Genomic DNA, 22305 nt, shown 5'->3' with positions numbered 1-22305 from the left:
TCTCTGTGAGTTCGAGACCAGCCTGGTCTACAGAGCTAGTTCCAGGACAGGCTCCAAAGCCAGAGAAACTCTGTCTCGAAAAATAAAAAATAAAAAAAAATTAAATGGGCGTGGCTCCCAGAGACTCATATATTTGAATACTTGGTCCCCAGTTGTGTGCCACCACCGCCCGGCTCTGCCTCCTATTGTGAATAAGGATGTAAGTAAGCTCTCAAGTCCTGCACCAGGAACATGCCACCATGCCTGCCTGCCTTGCTCAATGCTCCCCACCGTGGCCGTCATGGACTCCAATGACTGGAACTGTGAGCCCCAAACTGAACATTTTCTAGGAGCCTTGGTCATAGTGTTTTGTCACAGCAATCAAAAAGTAAAATAAGATGCCACTACACCCTGTTAGTTTATTATTTTTTAAGATTTAATTTTCAGGTCAGGCGATAGGGGCACATACCTTTCATCCCAGCACTTTGGAGACAGAGGCAGGAGGATCTCTGAGGATTCTGTAGGCCAGCCTGGTCTACAGAATGAATTCCAGGACAGGCAGGACAGAGAAACCCTGTATTGAAAAACCAAAAAGAAAAAAAAAAAGATTTAATTTTTTAAAATTATGTGTGAGGGTATATGCACATGAGTGCTGACGGCCATGAAGGCTAGGAAGGGTATGGAATCCCCCCTTAGGTAGAGCACTCATATGTATACCCACACAGATGCACATAATTTAAAAATTAAACCTTTTATTTCTTCTTGGTTGTGAGCTGCATGACTTGGCTACTAAAAACTTGTCCTATGCGAGAGTTGTCAGTACACACCTTAACCACTGGGCCTTCTCTACAACTCTAAGGGTTTTTTTCCCCACTTCTGGCACTGGAAGTCAAACCCAGGGCCTTTTGCATACTAGGCAAGAGCCCCCACCAAGTCACACCAGCTAGCACTATGGTTTATTTCTGAAAGAGGCTCACGTAGCGAAGGCAGGCAAACCTCTGATCCTTCTGCCCCTACTTCCTGAGTACTGGATCATAGGTTTATGCACCACACTCAGCTCAGCTTTATGGATTTCTGGTATATAAATAGAACTGTTGGCTATTAACCTGGTTATCTACTGTTTCTAGTAGAAAGTGCAAGGCCTTCTTTACAGCCAGGCATGATGATATACACCTAACTCAGTAGGCACTTGGGAGGTAGAGGCCAGTGGATCAGGAGTTCAAGGTCATCCTCAGATACAAAATGAGCTTGAGGCCAGTATGAGCTACCCAAGACCCTATTTCAAGAAAAAAATTGTTGTGGAAGAGAAGTGGGTGTGGAGGATGTGTAAGTACTTACAGGCCTTGGATGCCATCTAAATCCTAGACAACTTATATTTAAAAAGAATGAACCTATCACAATGAAACATTTTATTTTATTTATGACAATCATAAGCGTTACACACAACTCAATCTTCACATGGCAGAGCAAAGAACTCAAGGCTGTGTTTAGCTGCTCTCCTCTCTTCCTTACAGCTAGAAAGGCTTAAGTCTGACAAAGATGGGAGCCTGAATAGCTGCAATTCCCAGTTTTGCTTTTGATGAGAACCTCAGTTCCTCAGATTGGTACCAGGGTCAAATCCAGGGTCCAGTGTGTGGTATACAAGGCTGTACAACTGAGGCACACACACCCTCTGCCCTATGGCTTTTATTAACAAGTAGAAAGAGCTAAGGCATTCTGTTTTAAAAATATGAGTGACAGTTGGCAATTACATGAAATGATCTGAACAAGACTCCTATAAGCTAAGGCATGTTTTTACCTTGATAAAAGTGATCCATAACCAAATCGACAGGATCGTTAGGTTTCCAGACAGTGAAGGCAGAGGTGGCCTCTCCAGCCTCCCTTCCCTGTAGACTGTATCTCACTCACACTTGCACGCTAAGCTTCCGCCATGGCTTGCTGCCACGATGGAACTGCTTCTGTCCAGAAAGGACATGGGCTGTCTCTCTTAGAACTACAGGACCTTGGCATGGAAAACCCACGTCAAGAACCCCAAGGACAGGTCTCTTAAAAAGCAGAGTTCTACAGGACAATAGGTGAAAACCACTTTAGTTATGAACTTACAAGTGAGAATGTATTTTCAGAGCTATAGCACATAGAGATACTCCACAAATTATGCCCGAAAGTTATGGTAGAAAGAGAGCTTTCGACTGGAGTAGAGGAGGTGATGAACATTTACAAAAGAGAAACAAGTTGGGAGTCAAGGGATCGGCAGATCACTGGGCTTTAGTCATAACCAGGTTTCTGCGAGCGTCCAGGACCTTTGCTTTCCTCTCCTTCCGTTCTTGCTCGTGTTTCTTCCGTTGTTCTTCCCTAAGAGGGACAGACAGGTTCTGTTAGGCTTGATCTAGGTGCTCCGGAAGACACTGTAGAGAACATACTGCTGAGGGGGCAGCTAGTTATAGCATCTACCTCAGGCTCCTCCCAACATCCGTCAGCATTGCGTGCAAAGGCTGCACGTTGTCATAGTAACTCAGCACTCTAAAGTCACGCATGAACAAGAACCAGAGGACACCTTGGTGACTGAATTCAGTGCCTGTACTTCAAAAAGCAGTTTTAAAGAATGAGAAGTTGAACATATAGTTTGGCCACAGTACTAGAACTAGGGTCCACTGACTAGAGACAAGAAAAGAAAGACCCTCTAGGCTCATGCTATCTTATAGGGAGTAAAAGGTCTTGGTGGCAATGGATAGAGGCAAGAGGTGGATGATAGGTAACCTGCATGGGGAGAGTCCTAGGCAGTAAATGTGATTCAGCCCAGACCAGCTGCAGCCTCTCAGGCCCACACCTGGCTTCGGTCTGCATGGGGCCTCACTCCTTACATGCCTAGTTTGCCTGAGAGTGGAGAACTTGTACCTGCTCATAACTGAGCACTAATGTCTGCAGGGATAGTTACATGTGCTGTTGGGAACAGGTCCCACAGAACTTGAAGCAGTAATTCATGGTGCATTGCGAACCTAGTTTGGAATCCATTTTTCTAGAGCTGAAAATACTTAACAAAATTTACAATTTTAGATAGGTTACCATAGGCAGGCAGTGTGAGCACATGTCTTAGTCCCAGCACTTGGGAGGCAGAGGCAGATGGATCACTGAATTAAAGGTCAGCCTTGTCTACAGAGTGAGTTTCAGGATAGCCAGGTCTACAGAGAGAAACCCTGTCTCAAAAACAAAACAACCAAACAGACAAAAAACTTCAAACCCTTACAACAACAACAAAAGGTACACTATGGTGTATTCCAGGCCCTAGCTCACTTTAAAGTAAGTTCTAATAGCGGCTGACTCTATTAGAGGTGGTGGGATCCTTAACAGATGGGGCCTTGAGGAAAATAACATTAGGTTATGGAATTAGGTTATGGGTACCACCCTTGGAAGTGATTAATGCCAAGCCTCAGGAATAAACTAGTTCTTCAGGGAGGAAGCTGTTAAAAAGACAGCAGAGCCAGATGGTGGTATTGCACACCTTTAATCCCAGCACTCGGGAGGCAGAGGCTGGTGGATCTCTGTGAGTTTGAGGCCAGCCTGGTCTGCAGAGTGAGTTTCCAAGAAAGGCTCCAAAGCTACAGAGAAACCCTGTCTCGAAAAAAGAAAAAGAACAGGGGCTGGAGAGATGGCTCAGTGGTTAAGAGCATTGCCTACTCTTCCAAAGGTCTTGAGTTCAATTCCCAGTAACCACATGGTGGCTCACAGCCATCTGTAATGAGGTCTGGTGCCCTCTTCTGGACTACAGGCATACATGCAGACAGAATTTTTTTTTTTTTTTTTTTTTTTTTTTTGGTTTTTCGAGACAGGGTTTCTCTGTGACTTTGGAGCCTGTCCTGGAACTAGCTCTGTATAGACCAGGCTGGTCTCGAACTCACAGAGATCCGCCTGCCTCTGCCTCCCGAGTGCTGGGATTAAAGGCGTGTGCCACCACCGCCCGGCCAGACAGAATATTGTATACATGATAAAAATAAATATTTAAAAAAAAAAAGAAAGAAAAAGAACAAAAGACAGCAGAACCCTTTCCCATTGCCTAGTCCGTACATCTCACGCACAGTCAGGCCGTTTGCCATCTTGTGACATAACCTAAGATTCTACCAGCACCTTGGGCTTCCAAAACTTTAAGTCGGAACTAAACCATTCTCTGCAGAATGTTTAGTCACACACAAATGGCAGAGAGCACCCTCTTCTGACACTTCTTTGAAGCCTACCCCTACTTTGTACATTGTGGTTTGAAATTAGAAACTGAGATAATTATGTACTCACCTGGTGTGGAGATGAGGCTGCTTGTAAGTTCTCCGGTGGAAGCTAACTCTGCTCACATCCTCCTTCAGAGAACTGTTTTCTTTAGATTGCCCCCAAGGTTTTAGCTTTCCTGGGTGAGGAAAAGGACAGGGTTAATACTCTGCTTGATAGATACTTACATGTATTTTCTGTAGTGTATCTTGATTTCACTGTGAATAGTTTCCTCTAAAAATAATGTGCTTTAATAAAAACCTTTACCATTATTGTGTTTGTATGAGCGTGAGTACAGAGGACAGTTTGGAGAGCTGGTTCTGTCCTCCCCCACCAGTTCTGGGGATGGAACTCAAGACGGTTGGAGTTATGCAGCTGGCCTCTACCCACTCAGCAGCTCACTGGCCTGGGGCATATATTGTTTTTGAGTACAAAGATTTTTTCCCCCACATTTATTTGTGTGCATTGCCATGGCACACAACACGATTTGTTGCATGGGGTCAACATGATTTGCTGCAGTTGGCTCTCTCCTTTCACCACGTGAGTCCTAGGAATTGCAAATTTAGGCTGTCAGATTTGGTGGCAAGTGACTTTACCTGCTGAGCCATCTTTCTGGTCCTGGTGTCAATTTGTTTTAAACTCTGAGGAAGTCATGAGGAAAAGCCCTAATATAGGGGCTTGAGAGGCCTCAGTGGTTAAGAGTGCTACTGTTCTCATCCCCACGGCTCCTACAACTCCAGCTCCAGGATATTGGATAACTGCACTTACATGCAGACAGAGAGTACACAGAATATTTTTAAAAATCTAAATAAATACCAACAACTAAATTTGTTGTTAATTTAATTATACATCAAACTGAATAAAACAATTAAATCAAACAATTTAAAAGACGTTTTTAATTACTTGCAGACGTTTGTGTGGGTGTATAACACCTTGTGTGGGTACTGTGCATGGCAGCTCACACTAGTAATTCCACACCTTGGGAAGCTGAAGGAAACTAAAGGCCATGAGTTCACGGGTACACTGGGAGGGAGTTTCAGACTGGCTTGGGCCACAGAGTGAGACCCAGAATCAAAAGCCACTCTGCTCCCAGCCAGCACGGCGTGACAGCGTGGTCTTGTTCTCCTGCTGCCGTGTTGGACGGGATCTGCCTAGAGCTACTGTGACAGGCCAGCCTCATGCTCTTTCCCATCACCTTCACCAAAATGAACTGGACCCATCCCCAAATGTAAGGCACAATAAACCCTGTCTCTTAAAACATCACAACAAAGATCAAACAACAAAACACCATACACAAAATAAAGTCAGTCTGATATATACCTCAGAACTGCTGAGAGCAGAACTAAATTTTTTTTTTTTTTTTTAAAAAGGGGGGTTAAAAAAATTTAAAAAGTGAAGAGCCCATCATTCTGAAGTTCAAAGACATTCTTGGCTTTGAGCAAATTTGAGGACAGCTAGAACACTTGAAGTCCTGTCTCAAAACAAAGGAAACTCAAACGGATATTTCTGTACCCTGTCACGGGACAGAGAGGGTGAACAGGAGACCCTGGGCTGACGTCATCATCGACAAGTTATATTCTCGGTCAACAAATGCATAGCAGATCAGCTGGATTCTGCTCGGTGGGAACTCTTAAGTCAGAAACTCATGTGGAAGCAGGGGCACAGATCTCCATAGCAGGATTCTTCCAAGTCATAGAATGATTTTTTTTTTCTCTTGTTTTGCAGTGTTTGGGGATCAAATTCAGAGTCTCATGACTGCCAGGAAGCATTTTGCTACTATATATCTTATAATAGTACACACACACACGCACACACATGCACGCACACCACACATACACACATGCATGCACACGCACACCCCTCTGGGGTCTTTGATGTGTTTTGATGCAGAGCTGTTTACCATCACCCTCCAGCCTTGCCCTTCCCAACAATCCCACCCACATACCTTTGTGTGGCTTGTAGTTGAGGGGGCGAGACAAGCTTGCCTGGAGATCAAAGACTGGTTTCTTACTAGAGCCTGGAGTCTGTGCTGCTTCAGCTGCCAACTTAAATGGGGTAACAACTGAAAATACAAAACAAAAACCCAAACAAATAAAACACCAAAGAACTTAATTTATTTTTTTGTTTTTTGGGACATGGTTTTTCTATGTAAGAGCCCTGGCTGTCCTGGAACTCACTCTGTAGCCGACTGGCCTTGAACTCACAGAGATCTGCTTGCCTCTACCTCCCAAGTGATGGGATTTAAGGCATGCACCACCAGCGCCTGACTGGATTTATTAATTCTTAATTTGGCATGATCTGATTTATTGCACTGGTGGAGAGACCCAATTCTAGGGCACAGAATCCTTTCAATGGTGTCTCTTCACAGCAACAGAACAGGGACTAATACTAAGGTTTGCCTTCTGAGCATGCGACTGGAGCATGAGAGGCCTCTACTAGGTCTCAGTCTTAGCTTGGTAGGTGAGGGGCCTCTCATGTTCCAGTCGCATGCTCAGGCGTTTGACCCCTGGAAACCCACATGGTGGTAAGATAGAGTGAGCCCCACAGTTTGACCTCTGACCTCCAAATGTGCGCTCTGGCACACGTGCATGTGCACACATATACATACATGAATTTTTTTTTTTAAATAAAAAAGAGGAAAGCAGATAGCCATCACAGGGAGTGACAGGGTACGACTCTAACTTCACTTGCAAGGTGAAGGTGGGAAGACTGGAGTTCAAGCCAGCCTCAGCTGCACTGTGCGTGAGAGACAAACAGACACACAGTCAGAAACAGGCACAGAGAGATCACACACACATTTTGAGGTCAGATACACAATGGCCTGGATCTCACCTATTGGTGACCTTCAGGGAGTTGGTCATTGTCTCCCTGGCACTGTCAACACATCCAGCTTTCTTTTGTTAGACAAAGGTTCTAGGATTTGAACTCAGGTCCCATGTTTAAAAGACAAGTGCTGGCCGGGCGGTGGTGGCGCACGCCTTTAATCCCAGCACTTGGGAGGCAGAGGCAGGCGGATCTCTGTGAGTTCGAGACCAGCCTGGTCTACAAGAGCTAGTTCCAGGACAGGCTCCAAAACCACAGAGAAACCCTGTCTTGAAAAACCAAAAAAAAAAAAAAAAAAAAGACAAGTGCTGGGCTGGAAAGATGGCTCAGTGGTTAAGAGCATTGCCTGTTCTTCCAAAGGTCCTGAGTTCAATTCCCAGCAATCACATGGTGGCTCACAACCATCTGTAAAGCGGTCTGGCGCCCTCTTCTGGCCTTCAGGCATACACACAGACAGAATATTGTATATATAATAAATAAATAAATATTTGAAAAAAAAATAAAAGACAAGTGCTTCAGATGTGGTGGCACACATCTTTAATCCCAACAATGGGAAGGCAGAGGCAAGAAGATCTCAGTGAGTTCAAGGCTAGCTTGGGCTATAAAGTGAGTTCCAGGACAGCCAGAAGTATTATACTGAAAAATCCTGTCTTGAAAAAAATAGACACTGCTTTTACTCACTAAGACATCTCCCAGCCCCGGCCCCTTGAATTTAATTTTCCTTCTTCCTATTCAGTTAGGCCATGACCCCATTAGAGACCCCGCATCTCCAGACTGATTACTATCAGCGGTGACTTCTCCAGTCGGAAACCTGGACATTTTCAAGGGATTATAAGGAGAACCTTTATGTGTGTGAGTTTATAGCTTATGTCTCTGGCATTTCCTTCACCATTGCAAATGAAGAATATGCTATGACTTTTTTGTCCTTTATTTTATACACATGAAGAGACCTTAGAGAAAGAGGTATGCTTGGTTTCAGAAGTTCTAAAACTGTTTATGTATTTATTTATTACCTGCAGTAGTAGAATTCCTCTCTGTGGTCTTTAACTTAGGTGTCCTGAACACAGCCTGGCCTTTTGAAGCACTCCCGGTTAGGGTCACACATGGAGACTTTCTGGCTGGAGTCTTGGTCAGGGAGTACTTATGTTCATTATCCTTGGTAGCAGCTGAAAACCTAAATGCAATCATGGAGAGAGCCATGAGGACTTGGAACAAGAGTAACCAAGGTCACCGAGAACTTGTAATGGAAACACTGGCCAGCACCAGGAGACCCATGGGCCTCAGGAAATACTGCTATGTGAATCGACCTCTCTCACACAAAAGACATGTTTGTGTCAACTTCCATTATTCATAAAGTAAGTTTTGAGGGGCTGGAGAGATAGCTCAGCAGTTAAGAGCACTGGATGCACATACAGAGGACCCAGGTTCAGTTCCCAGCACACACATGGCAGCCCACAACCATCTGTGACTTCAGTTCCAGGTGATCTGACACCTTCGGGCTGGCCAGAAGCACAAGGCATACAAGTGGTACACACACATGCAGCCAAAGTCTTTAAAAATAATAAATAAAGTACATTTGTGTATTTTCTGGTATTCTTGTGTTGGTCGATGACGGACTTGGAGGGCAATGGGACTCAAGGTCCAGGGCAGGAATCCAGAGATGCCGTCCTTTTGCCTTTTCCTCCTGGCCACATCAAAGAGATGGAAGACTATTCTGCCAGGGATGCCATGGCAACATCTGCCTCGAACAACCTCATTTGGTGGAGTGGAGCATAAATGAACTCACTCTTTATTCATGCCAAATGTAAGACATGTATTTTTGTGATTGTGCTCTCTAGTTTCATGTCAACTTGACACAAGCGAAAAGGAGGGAACCTCAACTGAGAAATGCCTCCATAAAACCCAGCTGTAGGGCATTTTCTTAATTAGTGATTAATGGGGGAGGGCCTAGCCCATTGTGCGTGGTTCTATCCTGGGCTCGTGGTCCTACTTCTGTAAGAAAGCAGACTGAGCAAGTAAGCAGCACCCTCCATGGCATCGGCACCAGTTTCTGCCCCAGGTACCAGCCCTGCTTGAGTTCCTGTCCTGACTTCCTCCAATAATGAACAAGGATGTGAAAATATAAACAAATAAACCCTTTCCTCCCCTTTACAGCAATAGTAACTGTAAATAAGACATGATTCTACATTTCAATATCTCTGAAAACAACAGGTGTGAGCTGGGCAGTGGTGATGCACACCTTTAATTTCAGCACTCAGGAGGCAGAGGCAGGCAGATAAATCTCTGTGAGTTCAAGGCCAGCCTAGTCTACAAGAGCTAGTTCCAGGACCCAGGACAGGCTCTAAAACTACAGAGAAACCCTGTCTCGAAAAAACAAAACAAAACAAAAAAACCAAAAAAACAGGTGTGGTTGTGTGGGTTTGTAATCCTAGTAATAGGGAGGTAGAGTCATGATTCCTGGGACTGGTGAGCCAGCTAGACTAGCGTACTTGGTAAATTCTAGGTCAATGGGAGATTCTGCCTCAAAAAATTTTAAAATAAATAAATAAAAACCACAGAAGGTCCATGGTGACAATTGGAGGTTGTCTTCTGTCCAACAAACCTACAAGCACACACACACACCAAGCAAAACTGAACACTGGTGGTAGAGCTCTTGTCTAGAATATCAATTCTAGACAATATCTTGTCTAGAATATCTGGATTTAAGACACACACACACACACACACCCTATGCAATCACTTAAGAAAGAAAACCTCTTTACCTGACATTCATCTTAGTTGCTGAAAGCACTGAGTGTTTGCCTGACCCCATCAGACATACAGTATCCTGACTTTCAGGGCCACGGAACTGGTCTCGTGAGAACTGCTGCCTGGCAGGAGTACAGGGAACAGAGAGTCTTCCTCTTGCTGGAACGGGGGTCCCTCTCCCTTTTTTCTCAAGCTGCTTTTGAAAGGAAGGAAAAAGACCCATTTAAAATTTCGGCCAGCAAGGCAGCTGAGTGATTAAAGGCAGAGGCCCTGATGGCCTGCATTCCATCCCACAGCCCACATGACAGAGGCAGAACCAACTCTCTCAAATGGTCCTCAGACCTCAACATGAGCACACGCACACAATGTAACTTTCAAAATAAGAGCTTGTTCTCAAACCAGGTGGGGAGGTATATTCCCTGTAATCCCCCCATTTGGAGGGTAGAGGCAAGAAGATCAGGAGTTCATGGCCAGTCTTTTAAGCATGGGTGAGTTCGCGAGAGCCCGAAATAAAGGGAAATCAAATTTTTATGGGGGACACTCATGAGTAACAATAAGGTAGACAGCCACCCAGTCCTCGGCCCTGGGGGCACTGGAAGCTGCAATCAGATCTCTGACCATCACACAGGATAGAAAGAAAGAAAGAGAGAGAGAGAGAGAGAGAGAGAGAGAGCTTTCCTTTCCTTTATGAGAAAAAGATCATGTCTGGTCAGGCAGTGGTAGCATAAGCCTTTAATCCCAGCACTCAGGGGGCAGAGACAGGCAAATCTCTTTGAGTTCAAGGCCAGTCTGGTCTACACAGTGAGTTCCAGGACAGGCTCCAAAGGCTCCAAAACTACAAAGAGAAACCATGTCTTGGAAAAGAGAGAGAGAGAAAAGACACTGTAAGGCTGGTACCCAAAAAACTATTGGTGGAAAAGAATTTGTAGTGAAATTCCCATAACACAGTTTCATCCAGAGACAGTTCAAGACTAGCTTAGACTACATAAAATCCTATGACAATTAAAAACAAAACAAAACAAAAAGAACAAGAAGAACTAAGATGGCACATGCGTTTAATCCTATTTTTCCCGCTTCCTCCATGTCTGGCTTGCTGGCGGCTGCATCGCTGACCCTGGGCATCTTCCTCTCTTTCTCCCTCATTCTCCCCTTTCTCTTGAGCCTAGATTCCTCCTCCTACTTATTCTGTCCACCAGTCCTGTCTATCTTTCTGCTGTTCAGCTTTTTATTAGACTAATCAGGTGCCTTAGGCAGGCAAGGAGAAACAAATGTAACACATCTTTACATATATAAATATTCCACAACACAGCCTTCACTACACAACAAAAAGGCAGATAACAAATAGTTTAGTCTAAGAACATGAATTTTAAGAATTAATAAAATATTGGGGGCTGGAGAGATAGCTCAGCTGTTAGGAGTACTGACTGTTCTTCCAAAGGTCCTGAGTTCAATTCCCAGCACCCACGTGGTGGCTCATAACCATCCTTAATGAGATCTGGTGCCCTCTTCTGGCCTGTAGGTATCACTGTACACATAATAAATAAGTCTTTTATTTATTTTTTTTAAATATTTATTTATTTATTTATTTATTTATTTATTTATTTATTTATTATGTATACAATAGTCTATCTGTATGTATGCCTGCAGGCCAGAAGAGGGCACCAGACCCCATTACAGATGGTTGTGAGCCACCATGTGGTTGCTGGGAATTGAACTCAGAACCTTTGGAAGAGCAGGCAATGCTCTTAACCACTGAGCCATCTCTCCAGCCCTAAATAAGTCTTTTAAAAAGAAAGAATTAACAAAATATCATAGAGCTTTCATCCAGTAATTGATGGAACCAGATGCAAAGATCCACAACCAAGCACCAGGCTGAGCTCTGGGAATCCAGTTAAAGACAGGGAGGAGGAAATATATGAGCAAGGGAGGTCAAGATCATGATGGAGGAATCTACAGAGACAGCTGAACCAAGCTCATGGAAACTCATAAACTCTGGACCGACAGTTGTGGAGCCTCCATGGGACGAAGTAGGCCCTCCTTATAAGGGAGTCAGTTGTGAAGCTTGGACTATCTGAGGAGCCCCGGCAGTAGGACCAGCATCTATCCCTGGTACATGAGCAGGCTTATTGGAGCCCATTCACTATGGTGGGATGCCATGCTCAGTCTTAATGCAGAGGGGAGGGGCTTGGTTCTGCTTCAACTTACTGTGCCAGATTTTGTTGCCTCCCCGTGGGGGGCCTTACTGGTTGGGAGGAGTGGATGGTGAATGGGCTAGGTGGAGGTGGGGGGAGAAGGGACGGGAGGAGAAACTGTGGTCAGAATGTAAAATGAAATTTTAAGAAAATTAATTATTTTTTTAAAAAGAATTAACAAGAAACTGGGAATAGTGGCACATATCTTTAATTCTAGCACTCAGGAGGTAGAGGTAGGTGGATCTCTGAGCTTGAGGCCACCTGGCTTATAGAGTGAGTTCCATGACAGCAAGAGCTACACAGTGAGTCTGTCTTGAAAAAAAAAAAAAAAAAACCAAAAGAAAAAAAAAAGAAAAGATAGAGAGGGAGAGATGGCTCAGTGGTTAAGAGCACTAGATATTCTCCCAGAGGACTTGAGTTTAATTCCCAGCACTCACATGGCAGTTCACAACCATCTATAACTCCAGTTCCAGAGGATCCAACCCCATGTCTCACCTCCGTGGGTGCCAGCCAGGTATGTAGTACACATATGTACATGCAGGCAAAACACTCACACACACAAAAGAAAACAAATTAGTTCTAAAAAACAACAAGACATGCATTTTGTCTGCCTACCTTTAGTTCATTAAGTGAATTGTGTCCTTGAAAGTGTTTCTTTTTTCTCACAATATAGTCATCAATGGATTCCATTTTCTTAAAACGGGCCTCATGAAGCTTCTTAAAGTCTAGAATGTTATCACAATGTGAAAATAGTCAGATAAAAATGTATTTTTAGCCCTCCCTATGTTTTTTTTAACATTTGTTCAACTTTTAATATCATCTTGACTAAAACATAATTCCAGAAGGCTCAGCCTTTGGAAACGCAGGGAATGCGTGTTCATCTCGGAAACCACCAAGTGTTCACATCTCACTGACCAGTTCCCTGACGTCTCGGTTTGGAGAACAAGAGATTTGTCTTCTTCCACCTCAGCTAGTTAAAGGGCCGTTATTTAATCATTGCAAGAGGGATCTTGTACACACACACACGTGAGTGATAGGGACTAAAACAGGGCCTCCTGCATGCTAAGCACACGCTCTACCACATAAGGTACTTCTCTAGCCTCTGAAACGGACAGCTTATGCTGAGAAAGCACTAGGTTAGACCTCTGTGAAGGCTCAAATAGTAAATATGTTAGACAAGTATGCTTTCTGTCTCGTTTTATTTTAAACCCTTTAAAATTTTGAGCTGGGCGGTGGTGATGCACGCCTTTAATCCCAGCACTTGGGAGGCAGAGGCAGGCAGATCTCTTTGAGTTTGAGGCCAGCCTGGTCTACAGAGTGAGTTCCAGAACAGGCTCCAAAGCTACACAGAGAAACCTTGTCTCGAAAAATCAAATAAAATAAATAGATATATAAAAATTTCAAAGTTAAGCTGAGTATGGTTGCACATGACTATAAACACAGCACAGGGTAGGAAGAGACAAAAAGATCAAAAAGTCAAAGCTAGTCTTGGATATACAATAAATTTGAGGCCTCCTGGGCTACATTAAGACCCACCCAAAAGGCAAAAACTTTAGCTCAAAGAATTAAAACTATCAAGGTGAGCAGAGACCAGTTTGCCAGATCTACCATATGCTATTCCATTATTGAATTTCTTTTTTTAATTTACTTTATTTCATATGCATGAATGTTTTGCCTGCACGTATGTATATGTACTGTGAGCATATCTGGTGCTCAAGAAGGTTAGAGAAGGAAGTTAGATCCCCTGAAACTGGAGTATGGATGGTTGTAGCCACTGTGTGGGTTGCTGGGAAATGAACTTAGGTCCTCTGAAGATCAGCATGCTCTTAACCTCTGAACCGTCTCTCCATTCCCGATTATTGAATTTCTAACATATGATAACCAGTATTGTTATAAATCTATATGGGTCAGCCAGGCAGTGGTAGTGCACGCCCTTAATCCCAGCACCCAGGACGCAGAGGCAGGTGGATCTCTCTGAGTTCAAGGCCAGCCTGGTCTACAGAGCTAGTTCTAGGACAGGCTCCAAAGCTACAGCAAAATCCTGTCTTGAAAAACCAAAATCATCATCATCATCAATGTATCAACATAAAGCAGATGAGAAAATTGTTTTTTGATTTTTTTTTTTTTGGATGTATTGGAGACAGAATGTTACACTATTAGACAAGCTGGTCCAAAGCCACATAACCAAGGCTCTAGTTACCAAGTACTGAGATTATAGCATAAACATAGTATTTCACAGTAAGTAGTGGAAAAAGTATTCTCCAGTTATATGCTAACCCATGAAGCCTGAAGTACAGCCATTGCTACTTTACACTGAGAAAGAGAATCAGGTTCCTACCGTCCTGAGGCTAGGAACCCAAGACAGTGGAACATAAACCCCTGGTCCCCATTCCTGAGATTCTAGCTGATGCCAGTCACTGCCAACCACTGCCTATCCAAGAGGAGTCTGGAGGAGGGCAACTACTGTTTTGTGTCTTTGTGTTCAAAACTTACTTGGTGTAGTGGCTGCAGTCCTTTTATTATTCCCAAGTTTGGAAAACCCATCCGTGCACAGAGATCTTTTTTCCAAAGGCCTCCTTGAATTTCTATTGTCTAAATATACAAATATAAAACAAATTAAAACTTTTTCCATTAAACTCTGTTGACTTAAATAATCAGAGATAGAAAAAACTTTTAAGAATGCCAAGGCCCTAGGTTTCACCTTTAGTACCACAAAACCTAGACAAAGAAACAACAAAAAAAGAGGGTAAATTTTTTCTTTTCTGAGACATGGTTTCCCTGTAGCTTGGGAGCCTATCCTGGAACTCGCTCTGTAGACCAGGGTGGCCTTGAGCTCATAGAGATCTGCCTATCTCTGGTACTGAAGGTGTGTGTCACAACTGCCCAGCTAAGGGTATTTTATCTGCTTCCATGAGCTATGGTTTTATTTGGTCTTGTCAGAGGCACAGTTAAACAGGAAGTGTGTCTCATAGCCTTTAGTAATGGCAGGTATTATTCAACCAAAACATACCAAGTGGGAGTTGCTTCTTCTTTTGGGATAGGGTCTCTTTATGTAGCCCTGGCTGGCCTGAAACTCTCTATGAAGACCAGGCTATGAGACCAGGTTAGTCTTGAGATCGTAGAGACCTGTCTGACTGCCTCCTGAGTGCTGGGATTCAAGTGTTCACCACCACAACCGACAGGCAAGTCATGGTTTTTTAAATGCTGCATGATAGAATATGGACTTATTTTCTTTGTACATAGTGTAAGAACTCTCTTATCTAAGAACACCCAGAAAAGTAGTCAGGCATGGAGGTGCATGTCTGTAATCCTAGCACTTAGGGCAGGGGCACAGGAGTTCAAAAAAATCCTCAGTCACATAGTGAGTTCCAGGCCAATGTGGGCTACATAAAGTCATGTCTTAGAAAAGGTAAATCAAAGCAAGACAATAAAATAATGCACACACCCCTCAAGCAAAGAAACACATGTAGTAGTAAAGAGGCATCTATCTAGAATTGTTCTCAGGGTTCAAGGTGAAAAAGTGTGTGTGTTTGTGTGTGATAGAGACACATAGTAAGGGAAGAAAGGAGGGAGAGAGGGAATGAGGAAAAACTAAAGAAAACTTATCGAGCCGGGCGATGGTGGCGCACGCCTTTAATCCCAGCACTCGGGAGGCAGAAGCAGGCGGATCTCTGTGAGTTCGAGACCAGCCTGGTCTACAGAGCGAGTTCCAGGACAGGCTCCAAAGCCACAAAAAAAAAAAAAAAAAAAAAAAAAAGACATATAAATGCCACGCAATAGCAGAGGCAGCGAGCAGAGCCTGTGGCAACAGGTCAAAACCAGACTGGCATCGCCACTACAAGGTACAAAAGCAAAGAAGATACCCAGTGTGTCAGAAAAGCATGGCTTATTGACATTCTGACTTTAGATTTATAGCTCCCAAATTTAGAACACATTCTATTTCTGTTCTTTTTTTTTTAGGGTTTCTTTGTTTGCTTGTTTTATTTATTTATTTTGGTATTGTTTTGTTGGTTTTTGAGACAGGGTCTTCTCTCTATTATGTAGCTCTGACTGTCCTAAAACCCACTCTGTAGATCACACTGGTCTCAAACTCAGAGATCTGCCTGCCTCTACCTCCTAAAGGCGTGTGCCACCATGCATGACTCAATTTCTGTACTTCCAAACTTCCTGGCTTGCATTCCTCGGACTAAAGCACATGACCCCCGGCAATTTCAATTTGAAATTCTTGGCTGACGTACCATCGGCCATATTTCTTCCTGAGGAAGTTGCACTCCTGTCTTCCTGGCTCTGGTCTGGCAGAGAAGAAACTTGTGTAGTAGTTCTGAGGTCTTGGTTTTCCTGCTTTTCTTGATTCTGTAATGTAGTAGGATCGCTTCTTTTTATCGCAGAATGATCCTGCAACAAATTTTGAAAGAAATAAAAAAAAGCAATTCTAAAAAAATAAGGTGTGTGTGTGGGGTGAGGGTCAGTCAGAAGAACAAGAGCGGAATAAGACTCCTGAGTGCTTTCGTTCGAGCCAGTGTTCTGAGACTATAATTTCAAAAATGGAAACCCTAGAGGCCACTAGGAAGAATGGAAGGTTTGTTCCCAGGAAGTAATACTAAGACACATCTTCTTAATCCATGGGGCCATACAACTAAACATGGGGGCAAGAATCTGGCAACAGGAAAGACTGAACATGAAGTAACCCAAATTAATTCAAAACCGAATATGAAATAAATCTGAGTTTGATTCCTGGGAAATCCTGAGTTTCTCCATGACAGAAAGAGGAAAAATACTTCTGAAAGTTGTCTTCTGACTTCCACATGCAAGCCTTGACATATGCCCAACCTCCACCACACCCCCTCTCTCCATGTGCAAGCCATGGCATGTACCCCCAGTCCCCACCCATCCCCTCCACATGTAAGTCATGGCATATACCCCAGCCCCGCCATAGCCCCTCCCAGCACAACAGTTTTAGAATGGTATTGAGGTGCTGGGGAGATGGCACAGTGGTTCAGAGCACTGGATGCTTTTCCAGAGGACCTGGATTTGATTACCAGAACCACATGGTGGGTCAACATCATCTCTAACTCCAGTTTCAGGGAATTTAATTCCCTTTCTGGCCTTCAAGGGTACAAGGAATGAATATAACATGTGACATACATGTAGGTGAAACAGTCATACAGATAAAAAAGTAAACTTAAAGTAATTAAGGCTGTGCATAGTGGCACACATTGTGATAGTTTGAAAGAAAATGGCCCCCATAGGGAGTGGCACTATTAAGAGGTGTGTGGCTTTGTTGGAGGAAGTGTATGCATCGTTATGGGTGTGGGCCTTGAGGTCTCATGTGCTCAAGCCCAATCCCAGACTACTCCTGTTGCCTGCGGATCAAGATGTAGAACTCTCAGCATCTTCTCCAGCACTATATCTGTCTGCCCAATGCCATGTCCTACCTTGACGATAATGGACTAAATCTTCTGTAAGCTGTCTCTTCAAAGCAATAGAAACCCTGACTAAGACATACATACATCTTTAAATCCAGCACTTGGGAAGCAGAAGCAGGCAGACCTCTGTGAGTTCAAGGCCAGCTTGGTCTTCTAGAATAGCTGCATAGTGAAACTCTGTCCCCTATTCCTCAAAAATTAAGAAAAAATAATTAAAAAAAAAAACCACTACAAAGCAAAAAATAGAAATTAGCATAGGCATGTTGGCTCATTCCTATAATTCCAACATTTGGGTTGAGGCAGGAGAATTACTGTTGTGGGATATGTGTACACTGTGTGAAGATATATTGCTGTGATTGGTTTAATAAAGAGCTGAGGGCCAGGGGCTGGAGAGATGGCTCAGAGGTTTAAGAGCACTGACTGCTCTTCCAGAGGTCCTGAGTTCAGTTCCTAGCAACCACATGGTGGCTCACCCATCTATAATGAGATCCAATGCCCTCCTCGGGTGAGCAGAGGGACATGCAGACAGAGCACTCATAGAAATAAATAAATCAAAACTTTAAAAAAGAATTTTTTTTTTTTTTAAGTTTTTTGAGACACGGTTTCTCTGTGTAACAGCCCCAGCCATCCTGGAACTAACTCTTAACTCTTGTAGACCAGGCTGGCCTCGAACTCACAGAGATCTGCCTGCCTCTGCCTCCCAAGTGCTGGGATTAAAGGCATGTGCAACTACTGCCCGGCTTAAAAAAAAAAAGAATTCTTTTAAAAATGCTTAAAAATAAACAATAAAATCAGTGTAATCAAAGCAAGTGAGGAAAGTGCTTAGCTATTCATCATGACCCTACACTACTGAAAGACCAAGCACAGGATGACGACCAGGCCAGGAGCAAATAAGAAAGAGAACTTAAAACTACACTTCAGGTTGATCGCAGACAACCTATGTGAACAATATATGAGCATCCACATTGATCCAATCAATTTTTGTATGAATTGCGCATGGAAGTATGTATACATGGAATAGGAAGGCGCTGTGTGTGTAGGGGGGGGCTCTCTATTTCTCTCTCTGCTCCTCTGAGGCAGGCTCTCTCACTGAACTTGTTTCTAGGTTAGACTGGCAGCCAACAAGTCCTGAGATGCTGCGCCCACTCCCTCAGCGCTAGAGCTACAGCTGTGCATGAGACCACATCTGGCTTTCACGTGGGTACCAGCATCTGAACTCCAGAGCAGCGAGCTCTCTCAACCCCAGAGACATCTCTCACCTTCCTCCAGCCCCTTTAGTGAGTATTTAGTTTATACTTCATACTTGTTATTTCTTCCCATGTGCTGGGGACAGAGGTATGGTGGGGGGACAGTAGACACAGGTATGTAACTTTTGAGGGGCATGCAGCATATTGTATGTTTCCAGCCAAATGGTTTGCCAGGGAAGGAAAGTGGAAGCTCACTAAAAATATGCTGGTTATGGAAGGTTATAGTCGTACGGTGGCTTCTCTTCGGTTTGCATAGTTTCACTCACCTGGAAGTTAGGAATCTCATGGTCTGTCTTGCGCTTCCTTCTTGTTTTGGTGACGTGATCGACTGGTCCCCTCTCAGCTTGCTCCTCACAGATAATTTGTATCTCGGTCTCATCATGGGAGAATGCAGAAGACTGATTCTCATCCTGGAAAACAAGACAGCGTGAGCCGTATCCTGTATGTACAGTAGCAACCGCATCCTAAGCCAAAGTGACTTGTCACAGGTAAACAGAAGGAAGCAGCACTTGCATTTTCATAAACGAAAAATGAAACGTTACTATAGGAATACAGTGTGGTAAGAAAGCAGAGCATCCAAAACAGACCGGCTTACATAAGAAACCATTGTTAGCTGGGCGGTGGTAGTGTGCGCCTTTAATCCCAGTACTTAGAAAGCAGAGGAAGATAGATCTCTGGAGTTTGAGGCCAGCCTGCTCTACAGAGCGAGTTCCAGGACAGCCAGAGCTACACAGAGAAACTCTGTCCCAAAAAACAAACAAAACAAACAAACAAAATAAATCATTGTTAATGGCTAATATTTGGTATTCAGTAATGAAAGGAACCTTTCCCACTGAGATATAGAAGCCATTAACAAAGGGTACTAGATAAGGAACAAAGGGACAAGGGCAGTAGGAAGAGACATTCTGATAGACCTGTCGACACATGAACTAACCCCAAAGAAGCTCAGGATAGAAGGCAATGAAAATAATAGGAATATTTGAATATAGAAAATGAGCAAGGTGTGGTGGTTAGAACCTCAATTTCCAGCACTAGGAGGCAGAGGTAGGTAGATCTCAGTTTCGGGCCACATTAGTCTATGTAGAGCCCCAAGCCAGCTAGAGTCTCACACGCACACAACTGGGAGATGAGCAGATGAATAAGAATAGTAAAAATTTCAAAACTGGGCATGATGGCACATACCTATGATGCCAGCATTTTAGAGGTAAAAGCGAGAGGATTAAAAGGTCAAGGTCAAATCTGAGGACAGTTTGGCCTATGAGAGACCTTGTCTCAAAACAAAAGCAAAATTTTCAAAGCCATCTGGAGAGATAGATGGATTAGCAGTTTAAGAGCACTTGACACTTTTGCAGAGGACTGAAGTTTGGTTCCCAGTACCCGTGACAGGCAACTCACAAACTCCTGAACTCCAGCTTCTGGCTGGAGTCACCCCAATGGAATCCACAAGCATGTTCTCTGCATCCTCTTACCAGACACACAACACTCACATTTTATAAAGAAACAAAACAGGACTGGAGAGATGATTCAGTGGTTAAGGGCACTGGTTGCTCTTACAGAGATCTTATTCCCATATAATAAAACAAACAAACCTAAAAACAATAACAACAAGAAGAAAACCTGCCGGGCGGTGGTGGCGCACACCTTTAATCCCAGCACTCGGGAGGCAGAAGCAGGCGGATCTCTGTGAGTTCGAGGCCAGCCTGGTCTAGAAGAGCTAGTTCCAGGACAGGAACCAAAAAGCTTACAGAGAAACCCTGTCTCAAAAAACAATAACAACAACAAAAAAAAAAAAAAAAGAAGAAGAAGAAAACCTAAAGAAGACCTGTTCCTTAACCTGGGTGTTTTTATGACTTTAATCTCTACTCCTCTCCTGCCGTCTCTTACGTCTCAGAACCTATACTTAACTTGGTTTCTGATTATTTTGGGTTTTTTGTTTGTTTGTTTGTTTTGTTTTTCTCTGTGCATCCCTGGCTGTCCTAGAACTCACAATGTAGACTAGTCTGGCCTCAAACACAGATATCCATCTACCTCTGCCTCCTGAATGCACCATCAGGCCTGGCCTTTGGTTTTCTTTTGAAGACAGGGTCTTACAAGAGCTTAGGCTGGTATTGAACTTCCACCTCAGTCCCTGGAGGTCTGGATTAGAGGCATGTGCCATGACATCCGGGTACTTTTCCATTTGTCTAAGGATATCTTAATTCATTAGATAATGTGGCATTTGCATCGTTTATAACAATGATGAGATAATTCAGTCCCTGTTCCTATTACTAATGATGATAACATCATATAATAAATAAACATATATTTTTCTTTGTTTGTTTTTGCTTTGTTTTGTTTTGAGCTAGGTTTAAGATCTGGCCTATAACTCTAGTAGCCTGTGCTGGCTCCACCTCCCAATACTCGGCTTTCAAGTATGAGCCTTTACACTGTCTACTACATCTCAAATCATCAAGAATTAAGTATTGTTTTTTAACTAAACACAACATTTTACTAGCTAACAACTGATAAAGAACATTACTCACCTGATTTTTATTTTCTTTCCTTATTTCTGGGTTCAGGTGGGCTTTCAAGGCTCTTAACAACTTGTCTGCCTGTAGAAAGAAGAGCATTTATTACATTCAAAGTCAAATAGGTAAGGAAGCAATGCGAGACACCTCTTTTCTTCTGTTTATTGAATGTCCTTAGTCAGGCTGGCAGTGGCCTGGACCAGAAATGAATTTCACACTCCAGGGACAAAATCAGGTAATGAAAACAGACATACAATGCAATACAATGGGGTAAGTGTAAGTATGTGAGCAAGCTTTGGATGTATGGGCTCGATAGGACCAATGCCAGCAGGTGATGGGATGCCCCAGATTTAAGACAGACGTCCTGGCTAGGGTTGCTGAGATCTTGAAAATGGAGAAGAGAGGTAAGAGAACAGGACAGATGATGACCAAGTTCAGCATGGCTGGAACCCTGAGCTAATGGAAAAGTATTCAGGAGTGCAATTTTGCTCGCTAGGCCTGCCTCTTAAGGCCCCTTGAGAATAAACTTTGTCCTTGCAGCAAAGAGTAGACCCTAAAGAGTTGGCTTCAGGGCAGTGGGCAAACACTGGATGCTTAGGAAACCAGAACTGTGTCTGAACTGAAGAGACAGATGAAACCTTCAAAGGAATTAGCAGCAATATCAACTTGACTAGTGAAACTTCTCTGGGCCAGTTTCTCTGGTGGGCAGGTGGTACCATATAGTGAGGGTCTTACAAGCCCTTGGGAAAAAGGAACTCACTTTCCACTCTAGCAAAGCTTCCCTGTCTTTTCTGGAAGACAAATAATAACCTGCCTGGCTTTCCTTTTTTAAAAGGTCAAATGGAGTCAGGAAAGCAATTCCCTGAGATTTCTAGGCCAACCTGGTCTATAGAATGAGACCCTATTTCAAAATAATCAAAGGTCAAGTATATTAGTTAGGTTCTTTTTTCCCCCTATTACACCAGATTTATAGTTGAGGGTCAAACACTTTATTGTTTTGTTTTTTTGAGACAGGGTTTCTCTGTAGCTTTGGAGCCTGTTCTGAAACTAGCTCTTGTAGACCAGGTTGGCCTTTGAACTCACAGAGACTGCCTGCCTCTGCCTCCCGAGTGCTGGGATTAAAGGTGTG

At 43.5% G+C, this 22305-nt stretch overlaps 1 protein-coding gene across 2 annotated transcripts in view; it reads right to left on the bottom strand.

Annotated features, from left to right (window-relative positions):
- Positions 1-1375: 1375 nt before the first annotated feature.
- The window catches only part of Nusap1 (nucleolar and spindle associated protein 1), a 23948-nt gene continuing 3018 nt past the window's right edge, over positions 1376-22305 (bottom strand). Inside the window, exons 2-11 of one of the 2 annotated variants that reach the window (XM_005364276.2) lie at positions 21192-21260; positions 18936-19079; positions 16235-16391; positions 14490-14588; positions 12612-12721; positions 9819-10000; positions 8070-8230; positions 6179-6295; positions 4264-4372; positions 1376-2331 (exon numbers count right to left, since the gene is read on the bottom strand). In XM_005364276.2, coding sequence (XP_005364333.1) covers positions 2235-2331; positions 4264-4372; positions 6179-6295; positions 8070-8230; positions 9819-10000; positions 12612-12721; positions 14490-14588; positions 16235-16391; positions 18936-19079; positions 21192-21260 — 1245 coding nt within the window. In that variant the 3' untranslated portion in view covers positions 1376-2234. The remainder of the gene's footprint in view (positions 2332-4263; positions 4373-6178; positions 6296-8069; positions 8231-9818; positions 10001-12611; positions 12722-14489; positions 14589-16234; positions 16392-18935; positions 19080-21191; positions 21261-22305) is intronic. The other variant, XM_013352615.1, reaches the window with a different exon arrangement.

This window comes from Microtus ochrogaster (assembly GCF_000317375.1).
Source record: "Microtus ochrogaster isolate Prairie Vole_2 chromosome 14 unlocalized genomic scaffold, MicOch1.0 chr14_random_1, whole genome shotgun sequence".
In the NCBI taxonomy this organism is placed as follows: domain Eukaryota; kingdom Metazoa; phylum Chordata; class Mammalia; order Rodentia; family Cricetidae; genus Microtus; species Microtus ochrogaster.
This window is presented reverse-complemented; position numbering and strand designations above follow the sequence as displayed.